Genomic DNA, 24,202 nt, shown 5'->3' with positions numbered 1-24,202 from the left:
CACTTTTTCCAATATGTATTTGATGCACACATCCTCCCTTTGTTAATTCTAACCTGTCAACAGGTGAGGAAGTGGAACTATTCTTTGTGCTTACATATTATATCTGATAGGAAATAAAATTCTGATTTGTACTATTTTTAATGTTTTTTTCCCATGTATTATAGATTTCACTTAATTTTAGAAGCTTAGTTGACTGCCAAAAAGATAAGCCTAGTTACCTAGCAAGTCAGCTTGTAGCTTAGTGTAGTTAGAGATCTGAGAATACTAACTGAGCATAATTAGAAAATTATCCTAAGACATTCCAGTGGCTACTTCAATGCTATTGAAAGAAGTTATGCAAAAATGGGTGTGTTCTCTTTTAAGCATTCATTTCTCTCAATAATGCTATGATACATAGTTATATATTTATTTAAAAACAGCTAGTCCTATGAGAGGGAGATTAGATGGTGAAATATGAAGAAGATACATATCTAATTAAGTGTCCTGTCTGGATATTGTAATTTATGCTTGTGGTAGTTATATAAATTATACCTAACCTATCATAAAATTATTAGTATTGAATATAATAAAACTATTATACTGATACTAAGAACTTTATAAAAAGTTATTAAAATTACTTTTACAGAGGCAAAATTCTGTTTTCTCAAGTACAGTTCTTAATTTCAAATGTCTTTGATTTACAGTTGGACTTGCTTTAAGATTGTATTTCTCAATGTGTCGTCCTTGTGGCTCACTTAAATAAAATTTCGGGTTCTGTAGGATTTTGCAACATTAGGTGCTTGTTAGGTGAGTATGTGTTAACTTGATTATGTAAATTTTTAGATACAAGCATAAGAAACAACAAAGTATTTTTTATCATGTTTCTCTATAGTGTTTTTTTTATTTTTTGATACAGGCAGTTTTGCTATTTTCTGTTGTAGCAGAGTATTAGGATGTGGTTTTCCTTGTCTGGAGTTTGACATAAGCACTGTATGACCAATCTGATCTTTGGGACCTTCCTTATAATTAGGAAAATGGCACTGTGAAACATCCACAGTGACTTTAAGATTTGTTGAATGTTTTGTAGCTCTTTTTGTAGAGTTACAAAAATGTGTTCTGATTTTGAATTTCTTTACCACAAATATGATTGATACAGATAGTATCATAGACATTCAATTGCTCAGTGTAATCAAAATAGGACAATCAAATTCTCAGATACCAATTTAAATCTCTTTTCACAAATGCTAGTTGACTTTTTTCAACTTTTTTTCTTTTCCATCTGATAGTTGTCAGGATACCATGAGCTTGCTGACAGTGTAAGCTGTTTAAGATAGAATAAAAATTATTCTTGAAGTAGTTAAATATCTCAGTTCCCATGATCTATATCTGAAGAAAAGCAAACAGTATTTAATAAGTATGTATTCTTGGATCTGTTTGTAATGGTATTTATTTTCATTAGACCGCAGGAATCTTGAAGTTAAACTTCTCTCTTTGCACCTGATTATGTATGATGAAAAAGGATGTAGTTCCACACCTATATCCTTCTCGAGTGTAGCCTGCATTGATGTCATTGTTCCTTAAAGACACATCAGCAACCCCTTAGTTCTGTTCAGTTGTATTTTAAAATGCGTTTTTGTTAAAATTTTAATTTAGCAAGTGAAAAGCCACCTTCAAGGTTTAAATTTTGCTTTCCTTCAAGCTAAAATTAAAAAAAAAAAAAAGAAAAAAGGCAGCATCCTGTTTGCTTTCCTTCAAGCTAAAATTAAAAAAAGAAAAAAGGCAGCATCCTTCTTATTCTGTGGTGTTATGCAAGTTCATTGTAGGAGAATTTGTCCATTAGTGGCTTCAACTGTCATTTTAGGCAGACAAGATAAACTGGAAAAATTGAGCCACTGGAGGAACTTCATGAATTCCCTGCTGTCCTTGTTCACCAGTTCTCCCTGCCTTCTAGGATATCCTGCAGTGCCTGGATTTTATTACTCCTCGATCCATTCCTGCCTTCTTGCTGTGACCACCTGTTGGCTGTTTCCAGGTGTTCCTGGAATCATTCTCATCTTTTCCTATGCATAAGTGCAGTGTGAGGGATGTGGGTATTTCCCTGGTTTTCTTACCCTGACCACATCAAACTTGTGCCTGCGACAGTACTGAGTCCCACTTCGCTGCCTTCAACTTGGTGTTAAGTGTGCGACAGGGTGCTTAAAGAAGAGAGGTGGGGAGGAGTTGTGGAGCTCACTGTCCTTTTTCTAGCTGTCTCTTATCTTGCACCAGGTCTTCAGTTAGCTGCTGATCTTGCTAGGCATGCCTTGGAGAACAGAATTGGGGTGATTGGTCAGCTGTTAGCTGGCCCTTGCCACCTGGATTTGATTGCTGCTTGGGTAGGTGTTATCTAATTTCCCCACTGTTGCTGCGTGGTCACCACAGTCAAAATGAGCTGCCCCTCAGAAGTGATAGCACTGCTCTGCTTTCTGTTCTGGCTTCTCTTCTGGAGCCTGAGCTCATCAGGGTTGGCTGATGGGCACGGAGGGTCCTGGGGAGGTAAAGATACTGCTCTTTTTCACTACCAAACATGAGCTGAAGGCAGAGTGGGGCTAGTAAGGCAAGGGTTAGGTGGCTGTATTTGAGAAATGCTGCATATGTCAGCAGTAGCCAAATTAATCTTTAAAGTTACACATAGTATAGTGGCATGAGCTGCAGTTGCTACAGTGCAGAAGTACCCTTGATGAAAACTGATGGCAGTTTCCTACTGTAATTTTTTGCTTATGTACATTAAGGAAAAAAGACCACCTCTAATGCCTTAAATTGTGCACGTTATGCAATTAATGCAGTAATTTTTTGGAGTTATCTGTGTTGGCTTATTTGCTTGCTTTAAGAAGGAACAATGAAGTTGTACATCTGGATCGGGAGCGTATGTTATGTTGCTTCTTGTACTGAAGATCTAGCATTTTTCTACGGGTTTTGAGATACATTTCACAGATGTGAAAGGATAATAAAAGATTTTGTATATGCACAACTGTTCCCACCTAGCATGTGCGAGTGCATGTATTTGTTTGACTGGTGGGTTTTTTTCTGAAAGAGTGGAGTTTTCTGACTATCCTGATCTTGTCAGAAAATGGGGATGTGAAATAGCTGGTAAGATTTTAATTTTTTTCCACACCAGCTCTTCCCATGGGTGTACAGGATCACAAACCAGTAGATGGAGCCCTGTGCCAACAGCCAGCCTTCAGCAGGCTTGGGAGAGAACCTGCAGCCTCCCTACCCAGAGAGCCGGGCAGTAGAAGCTTCTTGAGCATGTGTCTGTAATGTTATATTCAAATGTAATAAATTGGTTTTAAAATTAAATGTCTGGTGTTAGCTGGGAAAGCCAAGGCAGTGGCCGTGTGCTGAGAAGCTTAGGGACAGTTTTGTGTTGTTCATGGGGGGCAGGTGATCGGGTGAAATACCCTAATCTGTTCTGGAGGGCTGCAAGTATGAGAGCTCATATGATACACCATGTGTTTTCCCTTTTCAGGTAATTTCTGAATCGGCTGCTTGTCGTTAGGCAAATCTGGGTTGCAAGCATTGAAAATGGGGCCTGTGGGAAGCTCTTAACAAATTCACAAAGCAGAGAAATTGTTTTTCAAATTTTAATTTTGAGATTTGGGTTTGTATTTTTGTTTCTCACTAACTGCTGATCCTTTTGAAACTATATGTTTGAGTATTGAAATATGTTGAATAGTGCAGTTCCCAAATTAAAAATCGGCAGTAGCCAATTTTGCACGTTCCATGTTTTGCACAGTGTGTGTCCACACCCTCAGCCCAGTGTTACACAGTTCAACTAACTGATACAGTGGACTTGTTTTATTGACATCTGTGTGGGCTGCTTGTAAAGCTGTGAAGAATGTGCAAGTTGCAAACAACTTCCTTTAGAAATAAGTTTACCTGATGTGGTATTGTATGTAGGCAAGTTGCTGTAGTGTGAGAACAGTTCCTAAATAGTAAGGTGCTAATTTTATTTGAAAATGTGAGATACAGCTCTTAATTTTAGAGGGAGAAAGGAGGGTAATGTTTTATAGACAAAAAGAGGTAGTAAGTTTTTATTCTTGTTGTAGGGGGGGTTGTTGTGTTTGTGCCAATGAAAAAAATTTTGAAAAATCTGCAAGATTAGGATTGTTTTGTGATTTTAACAGGTACAAAATTTTTATAAAATATACCCTGCATTTCTTATTTGAAAGTCTAGATGACTTAATGTTTACATTTCAAAACAATGGGAAGGGTGTGGGTCCCTGGTGTTCTTGCCCTGACTAATATTTTTGTGCAGTAACACTCTTGTACAGTACCTTATATCGCAAAAGAAAAAGTAATTCTCAAAGCCTGCAGATTTGTCTGATGACTATATGAATAATGAGCTATATATTGATATTACAAGCTTAGCTGGATATATATCTTAAACTATTGAGGGAGGAACGCATAAATTTATATAAATATCATCTACTTCTGTTAGTGCCATTTTTTTAAAATAATTTTTTTTAAAAGAAATTTTACTTCTACGCGACAGTAGTTACTGCAGTGGCTTTTTATATATGATTGAAGTTTCAGTATATAGATTGGGAAAAGTTTGATAGTAAAGCCTTCAATGAAATACGGGGTAGAGCTGAAAAGACAAAATGTTCAGAAAATAACATTCCAATGTATGTTTACCCTTAGAAGCAAAAGAAGAGCTCGATAATCCTCTATGAAATGTTAAATGAGTGGTAGAATCAACAGGGGTGGGTTTAGTGGTCATTAAAAGGTGGGAAGAAAAGGCAAGCCTTCATTAAAATTGGCCTTAAAATGTTTTTAAAAACAAAACACAGAAACACAGTCTTGTACCTGCTAGTGCATGGAGAACATCATGAAAAGATGTCTGATAAATGTTTTTCCATGCCTGATGCATCAGTTAAATTTGGCAGTTGTCCTGAAGAAAGTGGAGACCACCTCTGTGTGATTTCAGCATTCCTTATGTATCAGCACCTGATTCTTTTGAGATTTTATGTAGTGCCTGAAGCATTTAGCAGGGAAATAGAACACATGTTGAGTAGCAGAGGTTGGTTTGAGGTCTGATGTTTTGACTCGGGCAAGATAATAGAAAAGGAGAGCTAGCAGTTGCGAAAGGTTTTGGGAAGAATCAGAGCTTCTAGGCTCTGGTTCCATTTCTCTTGATCCAAAAGATTTCAGGTGGTAACTCAAGCAGATGAATTTTTAGTTCTGATATAAGCAGAAGCAATAGATTTTTCTCCTGACAGTATAGGGTACCTCAAAGACCTATCGATAATTGCCTGTAACACAAGATTACATCACTGCTATAGTTTTTTTTATTAACAGGTTACATTGAGTGGAGAATGAAATTATGAGAACTGAGCAGTTAAAAAAACTCCTGCAAAACACAACACAAATCATTAGCTTGTGCAGAGGCTTGTATTGATCAGCTATAACACAGGAACTGATTGAAAAACGTCTGAGTTTTTTCTGAGTGCAAATTCAGGGGAGGCAGGACACCTGGACAACTGCAGTCTGACATTCAAAACTCTTTTGACTGAGCTCCTTGAGCTCTTCATGTCTTAAATTTGCATCTTAGCAGCAGGACATGGCAAATATTCTGAGTTTAATGCTCATTCAGACACATAAGCTCTCTAGCTCTAAAGCAAAGCATGTTTCAAAATGCTAATTCTCTGTTCTGGCAGTTAAATACATGTAGTATATACTTGTAGTCTGGCCCATGCTTAGAAACAGGTTTCCTGCTGGGCTAATTACCCCTAATTGTCATACTCTTGTATATCAGTAAGGGAAACTAGCAAGGTAAATTGGTCTAATGGTAACATTTATGAGCTAAACAATATGGGCTGCTCTGTTCTTAGAAATATGTGTGATGTGAAATTTTAGTTGAATGTAAATCCAGCAACTAAGAGGGAAATTGACCAGATAGCTGCAATGTCTTAAATGGTGTGCATCTGGGACACGTAGCCTTTTCTGAAAGTTGAATGTCTTCAGCAGTGGTTTGACTCTTATTCCCCTTTGGAAGCAGATTGTTCAAGCTGTGGAGTTGTGCTGGCTTCCCTGTTCAGCTTTGTAAATGCAGCACAGTTCAAACTGACATTATTGCTCTTTATTCACTGATGAGCAGTTTTGCCCATTCCCTGTATCTAAGACACATGTTCCAAGTGGATGTCACAAAATCCCTTTTTACTTACTTTTTGTTTGTAGGACAGATCTGAATCATTATCTCTCAGATAAGGAGGTAATAAAGCACCTCAGTAATTCCTACAGGAACTATTTACAGTCTGATAGAGGAAGGATATTCCCATTGGAGTCTAGAACTTGCCAATGTTTTTGATGTTTGTATGGTTTCTAAAATAGCATAAATTGCCTCCCAAAGATTTTGATCTTATTTTACATTGTTTATACAAGTGTGTCTTTGTATATATTTAAAATAAGCAAGTGCACACATAGGATTTTTAACTGTTTTCTAGGATCTGGCCAGGTTAAAACTAGAGTTTGTGGTTTTTAATCTATCCCTAGATATCTGTTGGAGTACCATTTCACTGCAGGACTTTTGTTTATCAGTTTTCCTTGATTGTAAAAAGCTATTGCAGAACGCCTGTACCTATTTTTGTATAAAATCTGCTGCTAATATGAAAAACATACTACTAGAATGTTTTTCTGACTCAATTGAGAAAATATTTAATTGCTTTGATAACAGGCAAACAATTTGATATTTCTATTTATGAAACTTTATATATGAATAGGGTTTAGATAAACTAGTTTAATCACCAATTTGCTCATATTTTACAATTTTATGGTTAATTTGGGAAGTAAGCGTAATCGGTTATGTTGTATGCTTTTGTGGACTGGATGTAAATTAATCACAGTGTCAGCACGAATTAATTATGCAAGTAAGCCAAATGACTATTTCATTATTTTATTGAAATGGCAAGAGTTTGAGAAGATCTTTTGTCTTAATAGGGTAGCCAGAATTCATTGGAAAAAGTCTTAGTATGTTTAAGGTAATGGAAAAAAATTGCTTTCAGTACATCCTACAGAGATCCTGTTTAAAACAGATGACAGTCTGTCACGTTCAGTAGCACATCAGTCATCAGATTTATTCTAATTCCTTAAGCTGAACATTTCATTCAAGCTTGTAGATTGTCTTGTCAAGCTACCAAAAGCTTCATAGCTTTTCTGTCAAGCATAGAGTTGCACCAGCAGTTCACAAATAAATGCTAAGCTGCAAAAATACTGTTTATTTTCTTTAACCTTTTATTCAGCTAACTACAGTGTTCTTTCGTGTTATTTTCTCCACGTTCGTTTATCACAAGGTATTCAAGGGACTACTTCCTAAACATGCCTCGTCCTGACCACAGCCACTTCAGACCAAGGGCCACTCATTTTGGGATGTGTTGTTTTTACTGGTAGCAGTCTAGACCACCATGGTTATGACATTCCTCCTCTAATCACAAAGGCCCAGTGAACAGCTTCATTTGTTGCAGACGTGAAGGAATCCCACTGCCAGTGCACATGTGGTGCTGGTGTGGCCAGTCTGGCTTTGTGCAGAGTGGCCGTGCTCATGAACTTCTGCTCGTCCTGTATGGAAAGTTGCAATTTTGATACCAACCCATATAGCTGTGCCAATCTTTGTATTTAGTCATCAAAACCTCTTTGGGATTTTTTTCCATGCTTTACCATGTATGTTTGTGTATATGAGGCATGGCTGAATTGGGCTCCTTGCTTTTGTTGCAGATCTGCCACCTTGGAGAAAAAAATGTTTTTCTTGTGTCTTTTTTTCCCCCCTGACCTTCTCCAATTCTGAGCCTTTTGCTTTCCTTAAAACAAAGCTTCTGTGTAAACCATTGCACTTGTGTACAAAGTATACTTGAGCCTGTGTGGTAGTGAGAACTTGACTTGCGACACAGTTGACATTCTTTGAATTCAGCATACATATGTCTGAGGTAGTAAAACGTTGGGGATGGTCAGTTGAAGTGACGTTAGATTGGTGCATTTGTAAAATTTATATTTAAGCCACCCAAAAATTTCTTGGTAAAGGAATTTTTGTGAACACCTGAGAAGCTCATTTCCAGGTTAGACTAATCTATATTAAACTGCTAGCACTACAGCATTCAGTACAAAGTTGTGACTGCCCTTTAATAGGAGAAAAACTTCCTTGGTTATCTATTTCAGCTATTAGAAAAAAAAAAAAATCTAAGCTTTGTGCGAAAGATTTTTCCAAAACTGCTAATTTCAGAATTCTACTTTCTACTTCTGATTCTTCACTGTAACTTGTGATTTCTTCTAATATGTGTTTTTCTGTTGTTTACACACTGTGCTACATTTTCTTTCCTAATTTTATGTTTTTCTTTGTTATAAAGTCCTGTTGTTTCCTTATACTGTGTTTTGGTCTGCTAAATGGCCAATATGTTCTTTCAGCAGGCTTATTCCTTGAACCCATATTCTGAAAGACATGTTATGCGTGTATAAGTAAAAACTGTGGGGTTGAAACCCTGTATAAAATTAAAGCCTGAGTACATATATATGTATATATAAAGTTTGTTAAAATGTCAAGATAGTGAAAAGTCAGAAAATAATTTAGACCTGTTATTAATTTTGAATTGTATTCAAACAGGGAAATATGTAGCATCAACAAAAGCTGGTTACAGAGAGATAAAATTCAATTTTACACTAGGATAATTGTTTTATGTATTTTACATTTATTTATAAGATCAGATAAAGGCTTGGAATTCTCAATATAAATAACAGTATGGTCCTGATGAATGCTGAGGTCAGTAGATGGAAACCCCTTCACGTGCAAAACACATTACTACTGTGGGAAATACTAAGTGAATAAAATGAATCTGATAAGTACCATCTTTCCTGCTATACATCCTTTACTTCCACTATAATGTTAGAACTTTGAGTATTTTTGGTTTTCAAAGGAGTAAATAAGTATTAACACTCTCTGTGTCCTCCATATGTTACCTATAGCCAAATAATGTTTCTTTGTTAAGAAGAGATTAACACAAAACTTGCTTGAGATCTGTGGGTGAGAATGGAACTGTTGCTGCAATAACATTGAGAAATTAGATTGGCCCTGTTCAAGTGCTGTTCAAGTGGCCTTGTGTGCGCTGGAGAGGTAGTTGATGGGGTCCAAATGCTCTGTAGATGATGGAACTCATGATTTAAGAATCCATGTTTGTAACAAATTGCTTCCTATCAGGAAGGTTTATTCTATCTAGAAGGAAATGTAACTATTTTTTCAGGTTTGGCAGGGCAGTAAAATGGATTCTAAGTCCTCACAGAGAATGTATGCTGTTGATGATTTTATCCTGTAAGGAGGTAGTTCAGGCTCAGATACCTCAGCTGACAGTGCATGCTAGTCTGAACTAGAGGAGACAGTCTCTAAGTAACCAATTTGCAAGCTGAAATTTGAAGCATTTGGGTAGCTAACCAAAATGACTGCCACTCATCCTTCCACAAATATTTAATAAATAAGCTGTAACATTCAGTGACAGCTTTTTCCATATGTAATGTATTGGAGCTGTTGAGACCTAGGGCAATGAGAAATAGACTTCTGTTTTTCTGTCAGTTTCTCACAACATGACATCCCCTTCGCACAAAAATGTTACTAGACTTGACAGGTATTTTGTCAAGCTGGACGTTTTTCAGAAGTGTTGGCTTCCAAGATATGTCTTGATCAGCTGCCCTCATTATACAGAAGCACTGATTTCTACATCTGTTTCTTGTTACAGACTCCAGGGTTTCTGTGCTCTTGTCAAGGCCCTGGTGTTGCTGAGGTCAGTAATTTGCCACTGTTACCTGAGTTGGATCAGGACAGAGAGTAGTGGCGATGAGCAGTGACTCAACAGCCCTACGGTGCTGAAGGATAGATGCTGTGAGAATAGACTCACCTTCTGGTTTTTTGATACAATGGGATTTCTTTCAGGGTCATAATAAGGCTGGTTTTGCTGCGATACAGCTATGAAAGGGCTCTAGCAGACCCAGCCCAATAGCTAATTCATGGCACCCCTATATAAAAGAACGGAGCATCCATAGAGGATTCCTTTGTCATAAATGTTACAGATTAGGGTGCAATGGATGTATCAAGAGACTGTTATTCTAGATGTACAGTCAACAAATTAAGGGTGTTTCAAGTTAGTTTTCTGCACTACAGTAGCATAAATGTAGGGGGATATAAATATGCCTGGGAGCAAGCTTTAGCTTCTTGCCTTATGGACTCAGAATTTGATGGTAGAAAGAATAAACACAGTTGTGGGGTGTAACACTTTTTCTCACACTGTGCTGAAGGTGACTGCTGTGCAGGTGTACAAGGTAACTCTAATTAAAACAGTTTCCCCTTGAAATGTAATTTTGTTCCTCCTCTTCACTATCCAGTGGTAGACTAATATTTGTCTCCAGAATGTTTTTCCAGGGTCTGAAGTGGAATTACAGTATCTGAAGGTTACTAAATATTAGGCAAAAATTACAATTCTTTTCATAGTTTAAAAGTATCTTTCATATTTCAAAAACCCTCCTGGATGTAAAATTCTTTTGGCAAACATTCACTGTCTTGCACTTATGAGAGAAAACTTACCAAAAATAGCATACGCTGCTATCAGACTGAGGTTCCCCTCCAGTTGCTACAGATCCAGTAGCTTGTTTTCTACTTGGTCTAATATAAACATTTCAAATTTATCTGTAAAATTCACCAAAAAAACCCCAAACCTCAAACCAGATACTTTATTGAGAACCCATTTAGTATTATGTATTACACTTTCTTTCCAATAATACAGCCTTTGAGTCCATTAGAGAGATCAGAGAAACTAAGAATTCCCTGCACATGTGCAGTTCTCCAAAATCCCGTATCTAATACAAATAACCCAGTTATGGACCTTTTTTTTTAAACTGTAATGCTATGTGATACAATTCTATGTAAAAGTGTCATTGTTTACTAATAACACAATGTAATACTGTAAATAAAAGCAAAATTGTTTCAGTAGCTATAGAAATTCATTCAAACTAATGTTAAATATCAGTTCTAAATAAGTTTGTAAAAATCATTTTATGTTATCCAAAAAGTTTTCAATCTCATCTGATTAAAAAAAAAATAAAAATTGTGATGGGAGCATGAGTTTGCTAGTTGTAGGGTCTCTGGACTTCTCAAATATCTTGAGAAACAGGTTTTTAAGGAGGTGTCTATTAATGGATGTCTGAGAGTAGGTGTGTTTTTTCAACCTGTCCTGAAAGCACTGTGGAAAACTTTTAAGTACTAAACTGCCATTTCACTAGGTTTAGTTTATTTTTAGTGAGTATCTTTGATAAAAACAAAAAATAATCTTGCACCTCAGTGAAGTTATGAGTAAATTAAACTCACTTGGAGGCTACAAGTCTTGCAGCTTGACAATGTCTGAGAATGTCTTCAGAGTTGTTAAGAGTATTTGAATTGTTGGCAGATTTTCCCTTTTTTTAAATTTTATGTTTTATCTATACTCCTGTAGCTATAAATTTATTTTTATTTTTTAGTGATGTCAACCATTACAACTTATGTTCAGAACATCTGGCAAACAAGCCTCAAACTGCTCTGCACAATTATGTTTAAGAGAAAGCAGTCATCAAAATAAGCCTGGTTTTCAGAAGTGCTAAGGGAGAGTTTTGCCTCCTTCGTCTAATAAGTGGATTTAGAACTTTGCTCCGCCCAGGAATAACTGGTGTGGGGCCAAGATTCAGCTGCTGCCTCAGCTCTCTGCAACCTCACATAATTTCTTCTTTACACCGCTGGTGTCAAGTGTTTTGGAAAGGAAAACATTAATGCAGATTGATGAATCAAGGAATAATGAGTGCAAGATATCTGAATTTATGATGAGGTTGCAAGAAAGAAGAGAACATCCATCTCTTTCTTTTTACAAAAATACTAAAGAGAATAATCTTGCTGAAACTGGCTAGATAATTATAGGTCTTGAATTTTTCCAGGATTTTTTTTTTTCTATTTGTCTGTATGGAAAGAATCTGATTTTATGGCTCAGAACACCTAATAAGAACTTTTTCTGTCAGTTGTATAACCCCCAACTTATATGAACCTCCTTGTAGTTTATGTTCTCAGAGGAATTCTTTAAGGCTTCTTCACTGTAAATTACTTTTGTGGTTTTGGCTGAATAATGTGCTTATTAGGGGTCTAAAAAGGCTATTTCTCAGTTCTGCCTGTGCTTAAAGTTGTCCCGCACCTCTCTTTGGAATACCTTTTTTGTTTGAGTTTTCCATTGTTTGTAACTTTAACATTTTAGATGGAGATTTTTCTTTTTCCACAATAGTAATTTCCCACCTGCTGGGTGAAGGTGACTTATTTTGGTAAGTTTCAGCTGAGACAAAGTTTTGGATATTTTCCAAAGTAGGGTTTAAGAATAAATATTTTGTTTTCCCCAATGTAAACAAAATATTGCAGCAGTTTGATTGGGAAGCCAGTATATGGTCATCTTTTGCATTGCTTTCTTGAAATTTGACAGGAAGATTGATTTGCTGTCAGAAATGACTGATAATGTGACTGATCTAAACTTCTTTAACTAATAACTCTTTTTTCCCTTTTTTTTTTTTTTTTTTTGGTTGGTTGGTTTTAGTTTTTTCTTCCCAGCTGCCTGGCACAGATTTGGAGTCAATGGCAACTACCCTTTTATCTTATATCTTCCTTTGGTGCAAGAAAAGGAGGGAGTGCACCAACTCCATGGTGCTGAGTGTTTCCAGGTTCGGCCTCTTTGATTTTTAGCTTCTATTTAAATTCTGGACGTTCTCAACAGACTTAATTTCACTGATTGTTTTCTAGTTCTTATCGAGTTCTGGCCCATCTCAGAATATCTGATGCTTCTCTGATGGTTCAAGACCATTTCTTCATGTGCAGCTTTGATATTGCATTAAATTTGAGAAAAGCTTCTGGATTAAGTTTCTAAAAACACTAGCCTGCTAATCATACCTAAGCAAGCAACAGCACGTGATAGGGCATGTTATATATCATACGTGTTGAGCATGTTGTAAAGCACACAGCCAATGCATATGTGCTAAAAATGCTCTGAAATGTTGTTAGAGTGTAACACACGTCCTGAAGCGTGTCATTCCCCTGTAACTCCCTCCACTTCTCGCTTAGAAGGATGAAATCACTCCTTGTAGTCAATGAAGGCACTCTGTACTGGATCCAGTTGCTAGACTTTAAAAAAAAAAAAAAAAATCACAAGTGGAGGAGAGACAATATGTTTATTAAGTCAAAAAGTGTTCATACTTTTTGTGCAGTGCTCAGTGTTCACACCTGAGCAACAGTATATTGTTCCAATGCTCTTAGTGCTGTGCAAGCACAGTTTATGGACCATTTTTGCTTTCAGTTAAAGGATAGCTTTCTCTTCAGATAGTCATCTAAGAAAATGACAGCTTAGTTAATACTCTTAAAAGGAACAAAACTGGCTGATCTGGAATCAGTGTGGTTTTGTTTCTCTTTTCTTTTTAGCTTGTGAAATTTCAGGTGACGTGATTCTCTTCAGCAGCTCCAGTGTGTGCTGTTGGATTCAAGAGCATAAATAATTTGGGGTAGATCCAGTGCACTGGATACATTGGTTTACACCAGCAGTAGAGGTGCATTTGTGTTTTCATGCTGTTCAGAACAGCCTGATGGATTCGCCACCAGTGTGGCTGTATTTCCCTGCGAGAGACCAACGGGCCCCCCTCAGTCCCCACGCACAGGACTGGGTCTTGAAAGGTTGGCACGTTTCTGACAGGCCTCTGCATGTTCAGCGCTCATGATAGTTCTTGGTCAGGCTCCAATATACACACTGCTTGTAGCCTTTATACTTTTTATTTTTAGAGCGTTTGCTGTCAGGAAAAATGGTGCTATTTGAAGGTACTTTGAGAAATGCAAGTTGGCTGTATAAACTTGAGTTTCTCTGCTTCAGTGGGGTTTGTTGCCTCCTTTTCTTCGCTAAGTCCCTGTTCAATCTTCCTTCTTTCTGTGAAGGCACCAGAACAATTAGATTGGATTGCTTTTGGCAGGAGAAATATAATTTCTGCTGAATGCTATTACTTATACTAGTGGTTTATGAATCCAGCACTAAGTTACTGCTTTTCATTTTATGGGCATATAATATTCTGTGATTTTACTTTTGCTTTTGCAGAAAAATCTAGGCCACTTTTGTGATAAAAGAAATTATGATTTGGGAATTTCAAGGTACTGAATATAATAGACAATGAATTTTGTAAATATAAGCAGTTTTTCTTGAATAATTTCCATAGGTAGCTTTGGAGCTCTTTAGCCACAGTGAATTTTTCTTAAGTGTGGGGGTGGGGGATTTTGCAGGGCTCAAGGGAAATGCTTTCAGAAAGGTAGGTGAAATATCTGTATCAGTAGTCCAGTTTTGGTTTATTGAAGGATGGTGTGCAAACTAGCGTTCGACATTTGGCCTCGTGTCACATCATCCAGTCATGTAGCAAACTGGATAAAATGGGGAGCTTGAGGCAAGTAGTCCTCAAAATGCTGTGCTGGTGCTACTGGTGCACCATTTCCTCCCTGTTGGCATTCTGCCTGTCTGCATTTGGGTCATCTTTGGTTGTGTTTCATTGCTTGCTTGTTTGCTTGCTTTTCTACTGTTCTCTCTTGTAAAGTCTGGGTTGCTTTCAGCTTTACTGTACTGTAAGAATACTACTTCTGGTGGGTTTGTTTTATTGCAATCCTTAGAATAATAAAATAGGTAGGCAGGAAGTCACCTGTAAATCTCATCCAGTTCACACCTCTGCTCAGAATGGGGCCATCCCCTAAGTCAGATCAGGCTGCTATATCCAGATGAGTTTTGCACATCTCCAGCAGTGGTGGTTCCACAACCTCTATGAGCAACTTGTTCCAGTGTTTGACTTCCTTTGCTGTGAAAAATCTCTTACTCGTAACTTTGAGTTAATCTGCATTGCAACTGGTCTTCAAGCGAAGAATCTGTCTCTGTCTTCTCTGTATTCACTCACATGGCAGCTAAAACCCAATAAAATCCCTCTTTAGCCTTCTCTCCTTAAAAACCAACTAACTCAACTCTTTCAAATTCCTTGTAAGTCATGTGCTGTAAACCCCTAATCGTCTTGATGCCTCTCTGCTGGACTTGCTTCAGGACATCCATGAGAGAGTCAGACTGGATACAGCATTTCAGATGTGGTCTCACAAGTGCCAAATAGAGGGGATTAATTGCTTCCCTTTGTCTGCTGGCTATGATCCTGTCAACAGAGCGTAATATGCAGCCTGCCCTCACTGCCACAGGGATATAGTGCTGATTCTATGAAAATATCCTACTAAATATTTTTTTGGCTCCTTTGACACATGGATATATCCTTATCATTAAAGGCTATGGAAATCACAATCTGGTTGTAAACTGTTCAGAAATGGACATCAGGTTGCCCATGTAATATTTAAGTTATAAGGCCAATTAAGTGTTAGCTCAAAGGATAGCTAAATGAATTGGCTATTCCACACTTGACCAAAGTATACCATCATTTCATTGTTAGAGTGAAAATAATTTTAATGAAGGTGTCACAGAAGAAAGCTTTTTCATAGAATGCTCACTAAGATGAGAAAAGCTGTGAAAAAAAGGAGACAGTCTTTGACGAGATCGTCTGCAGTTTTCTTTACATTTCAAAGAGGTGGCAGGCAGGGGGAGAAGGAAAAGGCATGTATTGTCAAAGAAAAGACAAAACTGAGGAAAAAGAAATGGAGGACAGAGGAGAGCTAAAAAGTGGGAAAGAAGAAAACAGAGCAGGATGAAGATTGTTTAATAAATAAGATACAAAGAAAGATCATTATTTTTGTTGGTAATGGGGGACAGAGAATATAATGGAGGAGAGAAGAGAGATGGGACAGTCGGTGATCTAATATGCACATAAAACACTTCCTGGTATGTGCAAAGAGAAAATTGAGCCTTGAAGACTCTGAACTAATAGCAGAAATTAGGGAGAAAAAATAAAGAGAAAAGTACATGTCCTTTATCAAATGAAATTGGATTCAGGAATAGGTATAGCCTATTGTAAACCAGTTGAAACTGCATTTGTATGCCTTCTCTCTTGCCTTTGTCAAAAGCATGACATAGATAATGAGCGCTTTTTGACTTAGTGTATTCTAGCATTAAAAAGTATCAGATGCAAATTCTTTAGTGAGAACGTGAAGAATCTGCTGCAACAACAGAGTGAAAATACCTGAAACCTGGTTCTCCATGTTTTTCTGATTTATGCAGGTTAGTTGGAACCAGCTCCAAATGTCTCATCTCCTCCTGGGGAAAGAATCGGTAGGGGAGAAACCCCAGGGATTACTACATGACTCTGCCCTCTGGAAAAGGCTTTTATCAAGATTCCAGACAATGCAATTACTTCTATAAACCAAAATTCTGAAGTTTTTGTAGCAGGGTAGAGTTTTAAATTTAAAGAACTACTCATGCTACATTCTTCCATTTACAAGGTTAATCTGCTTGCCTGTGTTTTTATATTCTTTTAAAAAGAAACAATATTTTGCATGAACTACTAGTCTTTAAAAGCATATAAAAGTTATAGAATACAATAAAATAAGTAACGATAATCAAATATCAAAGTATGTTTCATTTCATAGCTTTCAATTAGCTAACAGATGGGTGTTATTCCACCTTTGACAAATATTTAAAGGGGCTATTTCAGTTATTCTTTGACTAGTATTTTTATAACTGCCCAAAGCTAATTTTAACTTATTTTGGGTTGCCTTAGATTTCTGATTAGCCATAAAGTTTCTTAAGGTAGTGAGGAAATGTGACTTCTTTGGGGAGTGTATCATTGCATCAAAACTTGGCATTCACCTAGGCTAAGAAAAATGTCTGTTTGTTCCCTAGGGAAATGCTTCTAGAAGGTAACTGGTTTTTATGTAGTGTACCTTCCTAAATTAAGGTTTTTAGTTTAGCTTGGCCTGAGGCAAAACGTTTCAGGATATTTTAGGAGATCCTGGTAATCTAATTAATCTTATGAAAATAATACTAAAATTCGTTCTTTATTTCCCTATCCATAAAGTATACGGTGTTCCTTCCCTTACATAGCTCCATCCCTGCACTGTCAGTGGCAGCTGTCAACTGCATCATTAAGGGGGACAAAGACTGGCTCAGTGCCACTCCATGGGGTGGTGGGAACTGATGTCTTGCTCCATCAGAGGCAGAGCAGGCAGGGTAGCCCTCATTGTGGAAAAACTTTCCCAAGACCTGAGGACTTTTCTGAAGAAGAGGTGAATTTGATCGACACCAGCAAGCGTTTGCTTCTCGTCACAGCGGCTAAGGCTGTGATTCTGTAGTTGTCTTCAAAACCTGTGAAGGCAAGATCAAGGAATGGGGGTTTGCAGCCATCAGGGCTCCATATGGAAGGGTCTCAACAGCCTTTCTTTTCCTGGGGACGGGGAGTCAGTAACTGAACTCTGGCTTAGACGATGGACTTCCCGATCTCCTGCCCAGGGAGGGAAAGGCACTGGCAGCTACAGCAGACTGTCACTAATCTAAATACCTTGGGTGAACATCACTGTTCAGATGGTTGGAAGTTGGCTTTTTTGTGAGGTGCTCCCTTGTGCAATATGTATTCTGCAGATACTCCAGAGGTTTTTTCCTCTGAAAGTGGAAATACTGCCACAGCTGTAATAAAAACTATTCAGAATTGCACAAGTAAAACACTGTATGCTTCCTACCTATGCTATGCGGATGTACATTATTTTTATCTCCTTTTTTTTTTTTAATTTAATTCGTATTAAATGTTTGTGTTGATGAGTAGAGCCAGGACTGGAACACCATCCTTTTGAACACGCAATTATTTTGTTTAGTTTGGTTTTTTTTCCTTCTAAAATCCATTCGTGTTTCCAGGTACTGGATGGCAAAATATTTTGATGGCTGTCTTTACAGCATATATCCCTGAATGAATGAGGAAGTAGTAATTTTAGTTAGTACTATATTAAAAAAAATAATAAATGAAGGCAGTGCAGTGAGCCTAGTTTTCCATTTTTATCTGTCATAGATGTAAATAATTCAAACATTTGAGTATGGGAAGAAGTTGACAGTTTGAAACTGGATAAGTCTCATGGGACAATGTTAAAATTTCTTGTGTGCTTTGATTTGACGTTCCTTAGAAAAAGATTGGTTTTGCTGAAGTATAAACTCATTAAAAGTTAATATTGTTTTTAACTGAGCACCCATGCTAAACTAGAATGTTCAGTATTTCATGTGTATGCTTATGTAATTAAGCATCCACTAATTTCTTTCTCTTTGGGAAATACTTTGGCAAATCAACAGTCCATATATGAAGAGTTAAGATCATATCATCTGTTGTTTAAGGTAAGGATAAGGAGAGACATTATTATTATTTTATAATAGATTCTTAATCCTTTGTTCTGTGAAGTGTTGACGTTTTCATTAGAGTTAAAATATGTTGCATGTTTACAGAAAGCCTGAAATCTCAATATGTGGTCCTATCAATTTTAATTATTTGAATCATTAGAACATCTAATTTTTTGCTTAAGGGTACACGAATGTACCATTGAATTTGTTTTTTAAGGTTTTTTCCAGTTTAATGTCTGAATCCAAATTCATAAAGAGTTGGAAAAATGAGATGTCTGAGCTATAGGATTCACAGGGATTTTATATGAAGCCTATTTAATCAGGATAACACTGTTATTAATATTCATAAAGTCAGCTGGAACACAAATGACAGACTATGGGGCCTAAAATTTTTTACTTGTGAATTTATTAAAAGCAGCTTAAAAAATTAATGGAATTTAAGTAAAGTTGACGAAAATGAAAATCTTATGTTAGCAGAAAAAATCTTTATTAGAACTTTCTCTAAGACCATCTTGCATTGATGTCTTTGACAGATTTCATTGGTACTTAAAGAAGAAAGATGCATGAATGGTCATTTAAAAGGATTTAAACACATTGGCACATTAATTTTTACATGAATAATAAGTAGTTTCCAAAAGCAATTAACTTACAGTGTACAAGATTTGAATAGAAAAATAGGACTGTGACATCAAAGGGCAAAGTAAATGTGCTGTACATTTTAAACTTTTAATAATACGACTTCTTAAAATAATTTATTTCATTTCCACAATAGGTAAAATAAGAGTGAAGGTATTTGTGTACGGCTTGGGTTTGTTTTGAAATGCACAGAGATCTGGAACAAAGAAATATTTTGATGCCAAAGCACTATTGGTAAAGAACAATTTCAGGCTTTTACAGTGATCAGGTGCTTCTGAACTGAGCTTTCTTACGGTCTGTTTCTGTGTCTGGAAAATAGTCATATACTGACCACACCATATGATTTTTCTCCCGTGCCGCTATATGCAGAACTGGGAAGCATTTGTTACTTCTGTAGGAGGCAAAATAGATCTAGGATTTTTTCATTAGTCGGAAGATGCTGGTTAATTTATATTCATATTTGTAGGTAATTTTGTACTTAAATATTTAGTGTGAGTTTTACGTGACTATTGCATAATATATTCAACAAACAAGGACAATTATTTTTTTTTAGCCTTCTATGCATGATTTTCAAGTGGTAGTCTTAACATAACGCTGGTTGATTCAATAGGTAGTGAATAAGGAAATTAGTATTTATATTTTAACTCCAGATTTTGGCTTACAGCATCATTTTGCATTTTCACTTTTGACTCGGTCCACCAGCTAATTTCTTTTGATTACTGGACAGATTGACTATTGACAGATTGTCTTCAAATGAAAGTAAAGAAAAGCTTTAAAATAATTGTATTTAATTTTTCTGATGACTCCTCCTGGGAAGGCATTCATGTTGATGTGGTGAAGTTTAATACTGAATAATAATGGTTCAATAAATTCTGATTCTAAATATACCTCATGTTCAAAGTACCTACTGTAAAGGTACATCTTGAATGATATGTAAGTGTTGTGCATAAATTATGTACCTTTTGCAGCGTTTGTGTTCAGAGCAACCGGTTTAAATACTTAGTGTATGGAATATTGTTCTATTTATTAAAAAAATTATTTCTAATAATAGGGAAAGTATACTGCAAGGCCCAGGGAGCCCCAAAAGGTCTTTCTGTTTGACTTCGATCAATAGGGCGTCTTAATCTGATGTCAACTATTTTCGCTTTCTGTTTGTGTAAACCAGAAAATTCCTGTTAATTAATAGAACATATTTCACCTGTGAAGACAAAGTCCGTAAAACGAGCCTCTTGACTTGTGGCTGCAGTTATTCCCCTGTCGTAGCCTATTATTTCCAGGAGAGGGCAGCATTTTCCTATAGCAGGTACCCGAAGGCACATGCCCTGCTTAGACTGTCAATGTTTCTTGTAATTACTCCCAGTATATTTGTTGCTTGCTTATGAATTAACTTGCATTTATGGAACTAAATCATTCCAATCATTTAATTACACCTGAGGAGCTGAACTATAATTGCTTGCTTCCAACTAGGATCTGATATGGCTTGAGCAGTATTAATTTGGTGTTTACTTTTCTGAGTGCTAAAAGCATTAAAATGATTGTGCAATGGGATTACATTTTACTAATTGCTGGCATTCATTAGCTGGGTAAATGGCGAGGAAGAATGACTGTATATTGTGGAGGGATAAAATTATGGTTTTAAATAGTATATTACTAGGCACATTAAGGCCCTAAGACATGTTTTAAAATACTCCAGAGGTTATTAAATACCGTATTTTCTTCATGTCTTGCTATATGAATATCTTATTAAAATACTGCAATTATTATGAACCTTTTTGTGCAATATGTAGGGAAATGGCTTCATTGACAGAAACCTATTTCTTGATATTAATAACCTTCTATATTTTCAGCTAATCCAAAAGTAAATGAGGAACTTAGGAAAAGATTGCCAACTCCAAATCAACACAGTTACACAGAATTGAAAAAGAAGCGTACAGCTTCATTGGAGGGACTCTTGTAAGGAGCTCAGTGTGCTGCGATATGAGGTGAAGTTGTTATTGTTTGTTAAGACCTAAGCACATCAAATCATACACATTTTTTTTATCCTGCACGTTTATAGGTAACAACAAATACAAGCTAAATATGTATTTCTTTGAATGCTTAATGTAAATGCTAGTGTTGATTCTTAAGTGTTTGCAGTTATATGTTTTTGTAATCTCAACTATAAAAATGAAAACAGCTGCCTTTTAGGTGTTGTATAGGAAAATAATTTCTTCTGCTGACTTATTAGTTAGAACATATGCCGTGATATAATATGCTCAAATTTTAAAATAAGTACTTTTTAAATTTTTTTTTTAACTCTTACATTCATCAGCATAATGACAACTCTCTGAATATTTTCATCATCCAGCCACTGCCTCTTTAAGGCACGTGTTGTATCTTTTCAATAAATATAAAAAAAAATACCGCAGAGAAACATACAAAATATGCACTATTATGTATTTAAAGATGAAAAATTGTCCTTTGTACAATACATTTTAAAAGAAGTGCCTGAGTAAGTAATAAAATTTGTGGTAAGCTTACTGTATTAGCAAGATTACAAATTTATTTAGACTTCTTTCACATATAGAATATAATTCATTTTTTAACATATTGAAAAGCATATATTTTAGCACTCAAAGTGTTACCTGGTAAGCATACCATTTTACTGTAGGTCTTATTTTTAAGTATTGAGAGTTGTTTCTAGAAGATCTTTGATTATATGAAATACTGCAACTGTGTGGTTAACTCTATAGTCTGAAGTAATATGTATGCAAATATTAGGATGGATTATTTAGCTGTTTAGAAAAACCTGCAAATTCAGAGTTGGAGTGATCGTGGGCCACTTTACTTGTATTTTATGCAGCAAATTAAAGCAGGAGAAAGACTGTTGTAAAGTAAAGCCCATACCACCATCTGTAATAATTACCAAAGTGAGCAGGCTCATTGCCTCTAGCGGGACCACTCAGTGTGATTTGGGCTGTGCTCAATAGCATGTACTTCCAAGACCAGACTCTAGAACAAGAAGATAAGCTAATAAATTTTTCAACAAAGGCGTTGCACTCAACAGAAAGCTGAACCAGACCATTGTAAGAACTAGATGTGTGAAGAAAAAATATTTTACTGGGAAATGTAATTTAGCACTGATTATTAAAGCACACAGATTTTATTGTTCTATAACTTTATTGTTATAAATATTTTTAAATCATTGTAAATTTTCTGTCAAATGAAGGGAAAGTATAGGAGTGTTATAATATATTGTTTCAAGTTTATTTATCTAGAGTTTGCTTTATTTTAGCTCTAAAATCTTCAAGCAAAAACTGGAGTCAGTGCCAGATCAAACAAGTTCAGAAGAACAAATGGAGAACTGGTCAAAAGGTAAGGACTTTTAAGTTATTAATAAGGAACCTCAGGTGTTGTACCAGTGCTAGGCAGTGACTGGAATGCATTTGTTCTTGCCGATACATGACTGATTTTGGCAGAAAAGAAAAAGAAAGAAACCAAACAAAACCTAAAACCGCACACTCACTCTTAAAAGTATTTGGGGTAACAGGAGAGCAGCTACAGGAATGTAAATAATCAGCTTTATTTTTATTTTCTGAGTTATTGGAAATGTTTTTGTATAACTTTGAGAAGTCTTATTTAAATTCTTAGTCTGTACCTTGCCGTTTACTTTCCAATGTTTTTTTCTTAATGGGTTATCAACAAATCTGAAGTCTGTCTTAAAGTAACTTTCTTGGCTATTCGTGCCTAGCTAGAGTATGATTGAGCTATCTCCTAATATTAATGAGTTTCTTGCTATTACCTCAACTGAATATAAACAGTAAGGTAGGCTTGGAGGTAAAGGGAGCCTTGGTTAACTTGGAACTTCTATGGTTGGTGGAGTTTGCATCTCCAGGTTGGAAGGATCTTTTTGTGTTTGGATGACCAAAATTTTTCTCTCATATAAATTGCTCTACGTTTCATGCCTGATAGCTATTGCTTACTTGGTCCACCCTGGGCACTGCCCACAGTTTTGAAGATAAGATCTAGCCATAATGCATAGAGTTGGTCAGGAAAGTCTAATTTCCTTAAAAGCTAAATCTCCTGGGCAAAAATTTCTAATTCTATAGGACTGAAAAAGAAGAATGTGTCTGGGAAAAAAATTAAAAAAAAAAAAAAAAAAAGGGTGATGGTGAGGGGAGGTGGTATTATGTGACTGACTGACTTTCCGGAAGAGATTTGTCAGAAAGTGGCTTGTGACTAGCTAATAATGTGTAGATTGAAAAAAAGGAAAGTAGGAGGAAGGAAACCTTCAGTACATCATAAAAGGATAGATTTTTTTTTTTTTCCAGTAAGTGGCTATGTGTGTAGGTTAAAAAAAAAAAAAAAAGGTGTGTCTACATCGAAGATGCTTCCTGTGTCAGAGCCTGATAGCATCTTGTGTATTTCTTTTTTTTTAACTTTTATACTATGTATTCTTTCTCAAAAGATAATAAATGTCAAGTTTCTCCTGAAGAGTCTGTTGTTTAGGAGAAAGAAGAAATACTCCGTCTTGGAGATGATGCATTTCTTACATATGCAAAGGAATTTCTATCTAGATTACTGTGTAAAATAAACTACTTGTAAACCCTTTTTAGTTCATGGAATTTTGAGCTATTACTGAGTGAAGTGAAAAATGTTTTTGAACCATATACTCTGAAACCAAAAATATTCATGGGGGAGTAGCTTAGTGGAGAATTGTATTCTGACCATTTGTATTTTAAATGTGTAACAGCTTAATCAGATCTAGTATTTTTAGACCTTTAGGGGTCAGCATACCCTAAGAATGGTTCAAAAGGTTAACTTTCCAAAGTAGGCAAGTGAATACCATAAATGGATTCTCTGTGAAATATTTTCTGTCTAATTGCAAGAAATGGCATTCTTCTGCTGCTCACAGATACTTTAAAAACTGCGGAGTTCTGAGTTTCATATTTATTATTTTTCTGATGCATTATGTTAATATTTTGTGCTGGTTTGAAACTTTTTTTTCCAAGCTAACACTTACATATTTGTGTATCCAATAGAAGTTGTTATATATGCAAAAGTAAAATTGATAACCTCTTTTTTAGATCTTTCATTGGTAAGTCACATAATTCTTCATGCTTTTACTCCTAGAGAAGTTAAAAAAAGGGATCATGGATAAATCTCATGTCGTCATACCGGTTTGGCTGAGGAATTTTATTTTTCTTAGAATTCTATCTGGGATTAGCAACTAAATTACATTTTCTTATCATAAAGATAATAGATCAATT

General features: G+C 36.0%; 1 protein-coding gene across 1 annotated transcript in view; it reads left to right on the top strand.

Annotated features, from left to right (window-relative positions):
- Window positions 1-708: 708 nt before the first annotated feature.
- Window positions 709-24,202, top strand: part of MIPOL1 (mirror-image polydactyly 1) — a 189,183-nt gene continuing 165,689 nt past the window's right edge. Inside the window, exons 1-3 of the mRNA XM_014942052.1 lie at window positions 709-786; window positions 20,801-20,935; window positions 22,228-22,307. Coding sequence (XP_014797538.1) covers window positions 20,931-20,935; window positions 22,228-22,307 — 85 coding nt within the window. The 5' untranslated portion in view covers window positions 709-786; window positions 20,801-20,930. The remainder of the gene's footprint in view (window positions 787-20,800; window positions 20,936-22,227; window positions 22,308-24,202) is intronic.

This window comes from Calidris pugnax, unplaced genomic scaffold (assembly GCF_001431845.1).
Source record: "Calidris pugnax isolate Ruff unplaced genomic scaffold, ASM143184v1 scaffold56, whole genome shotgun sequence".
Lineage (NCBI taxonomy): Eukaryota > Metazoa > Chordata > Aves > Charadriiformes > Scolopacidae > Calidris > Calidris pugnax.
This window is presented reverse-complemented; position numbering and strand designations above follow the sequence as displayed.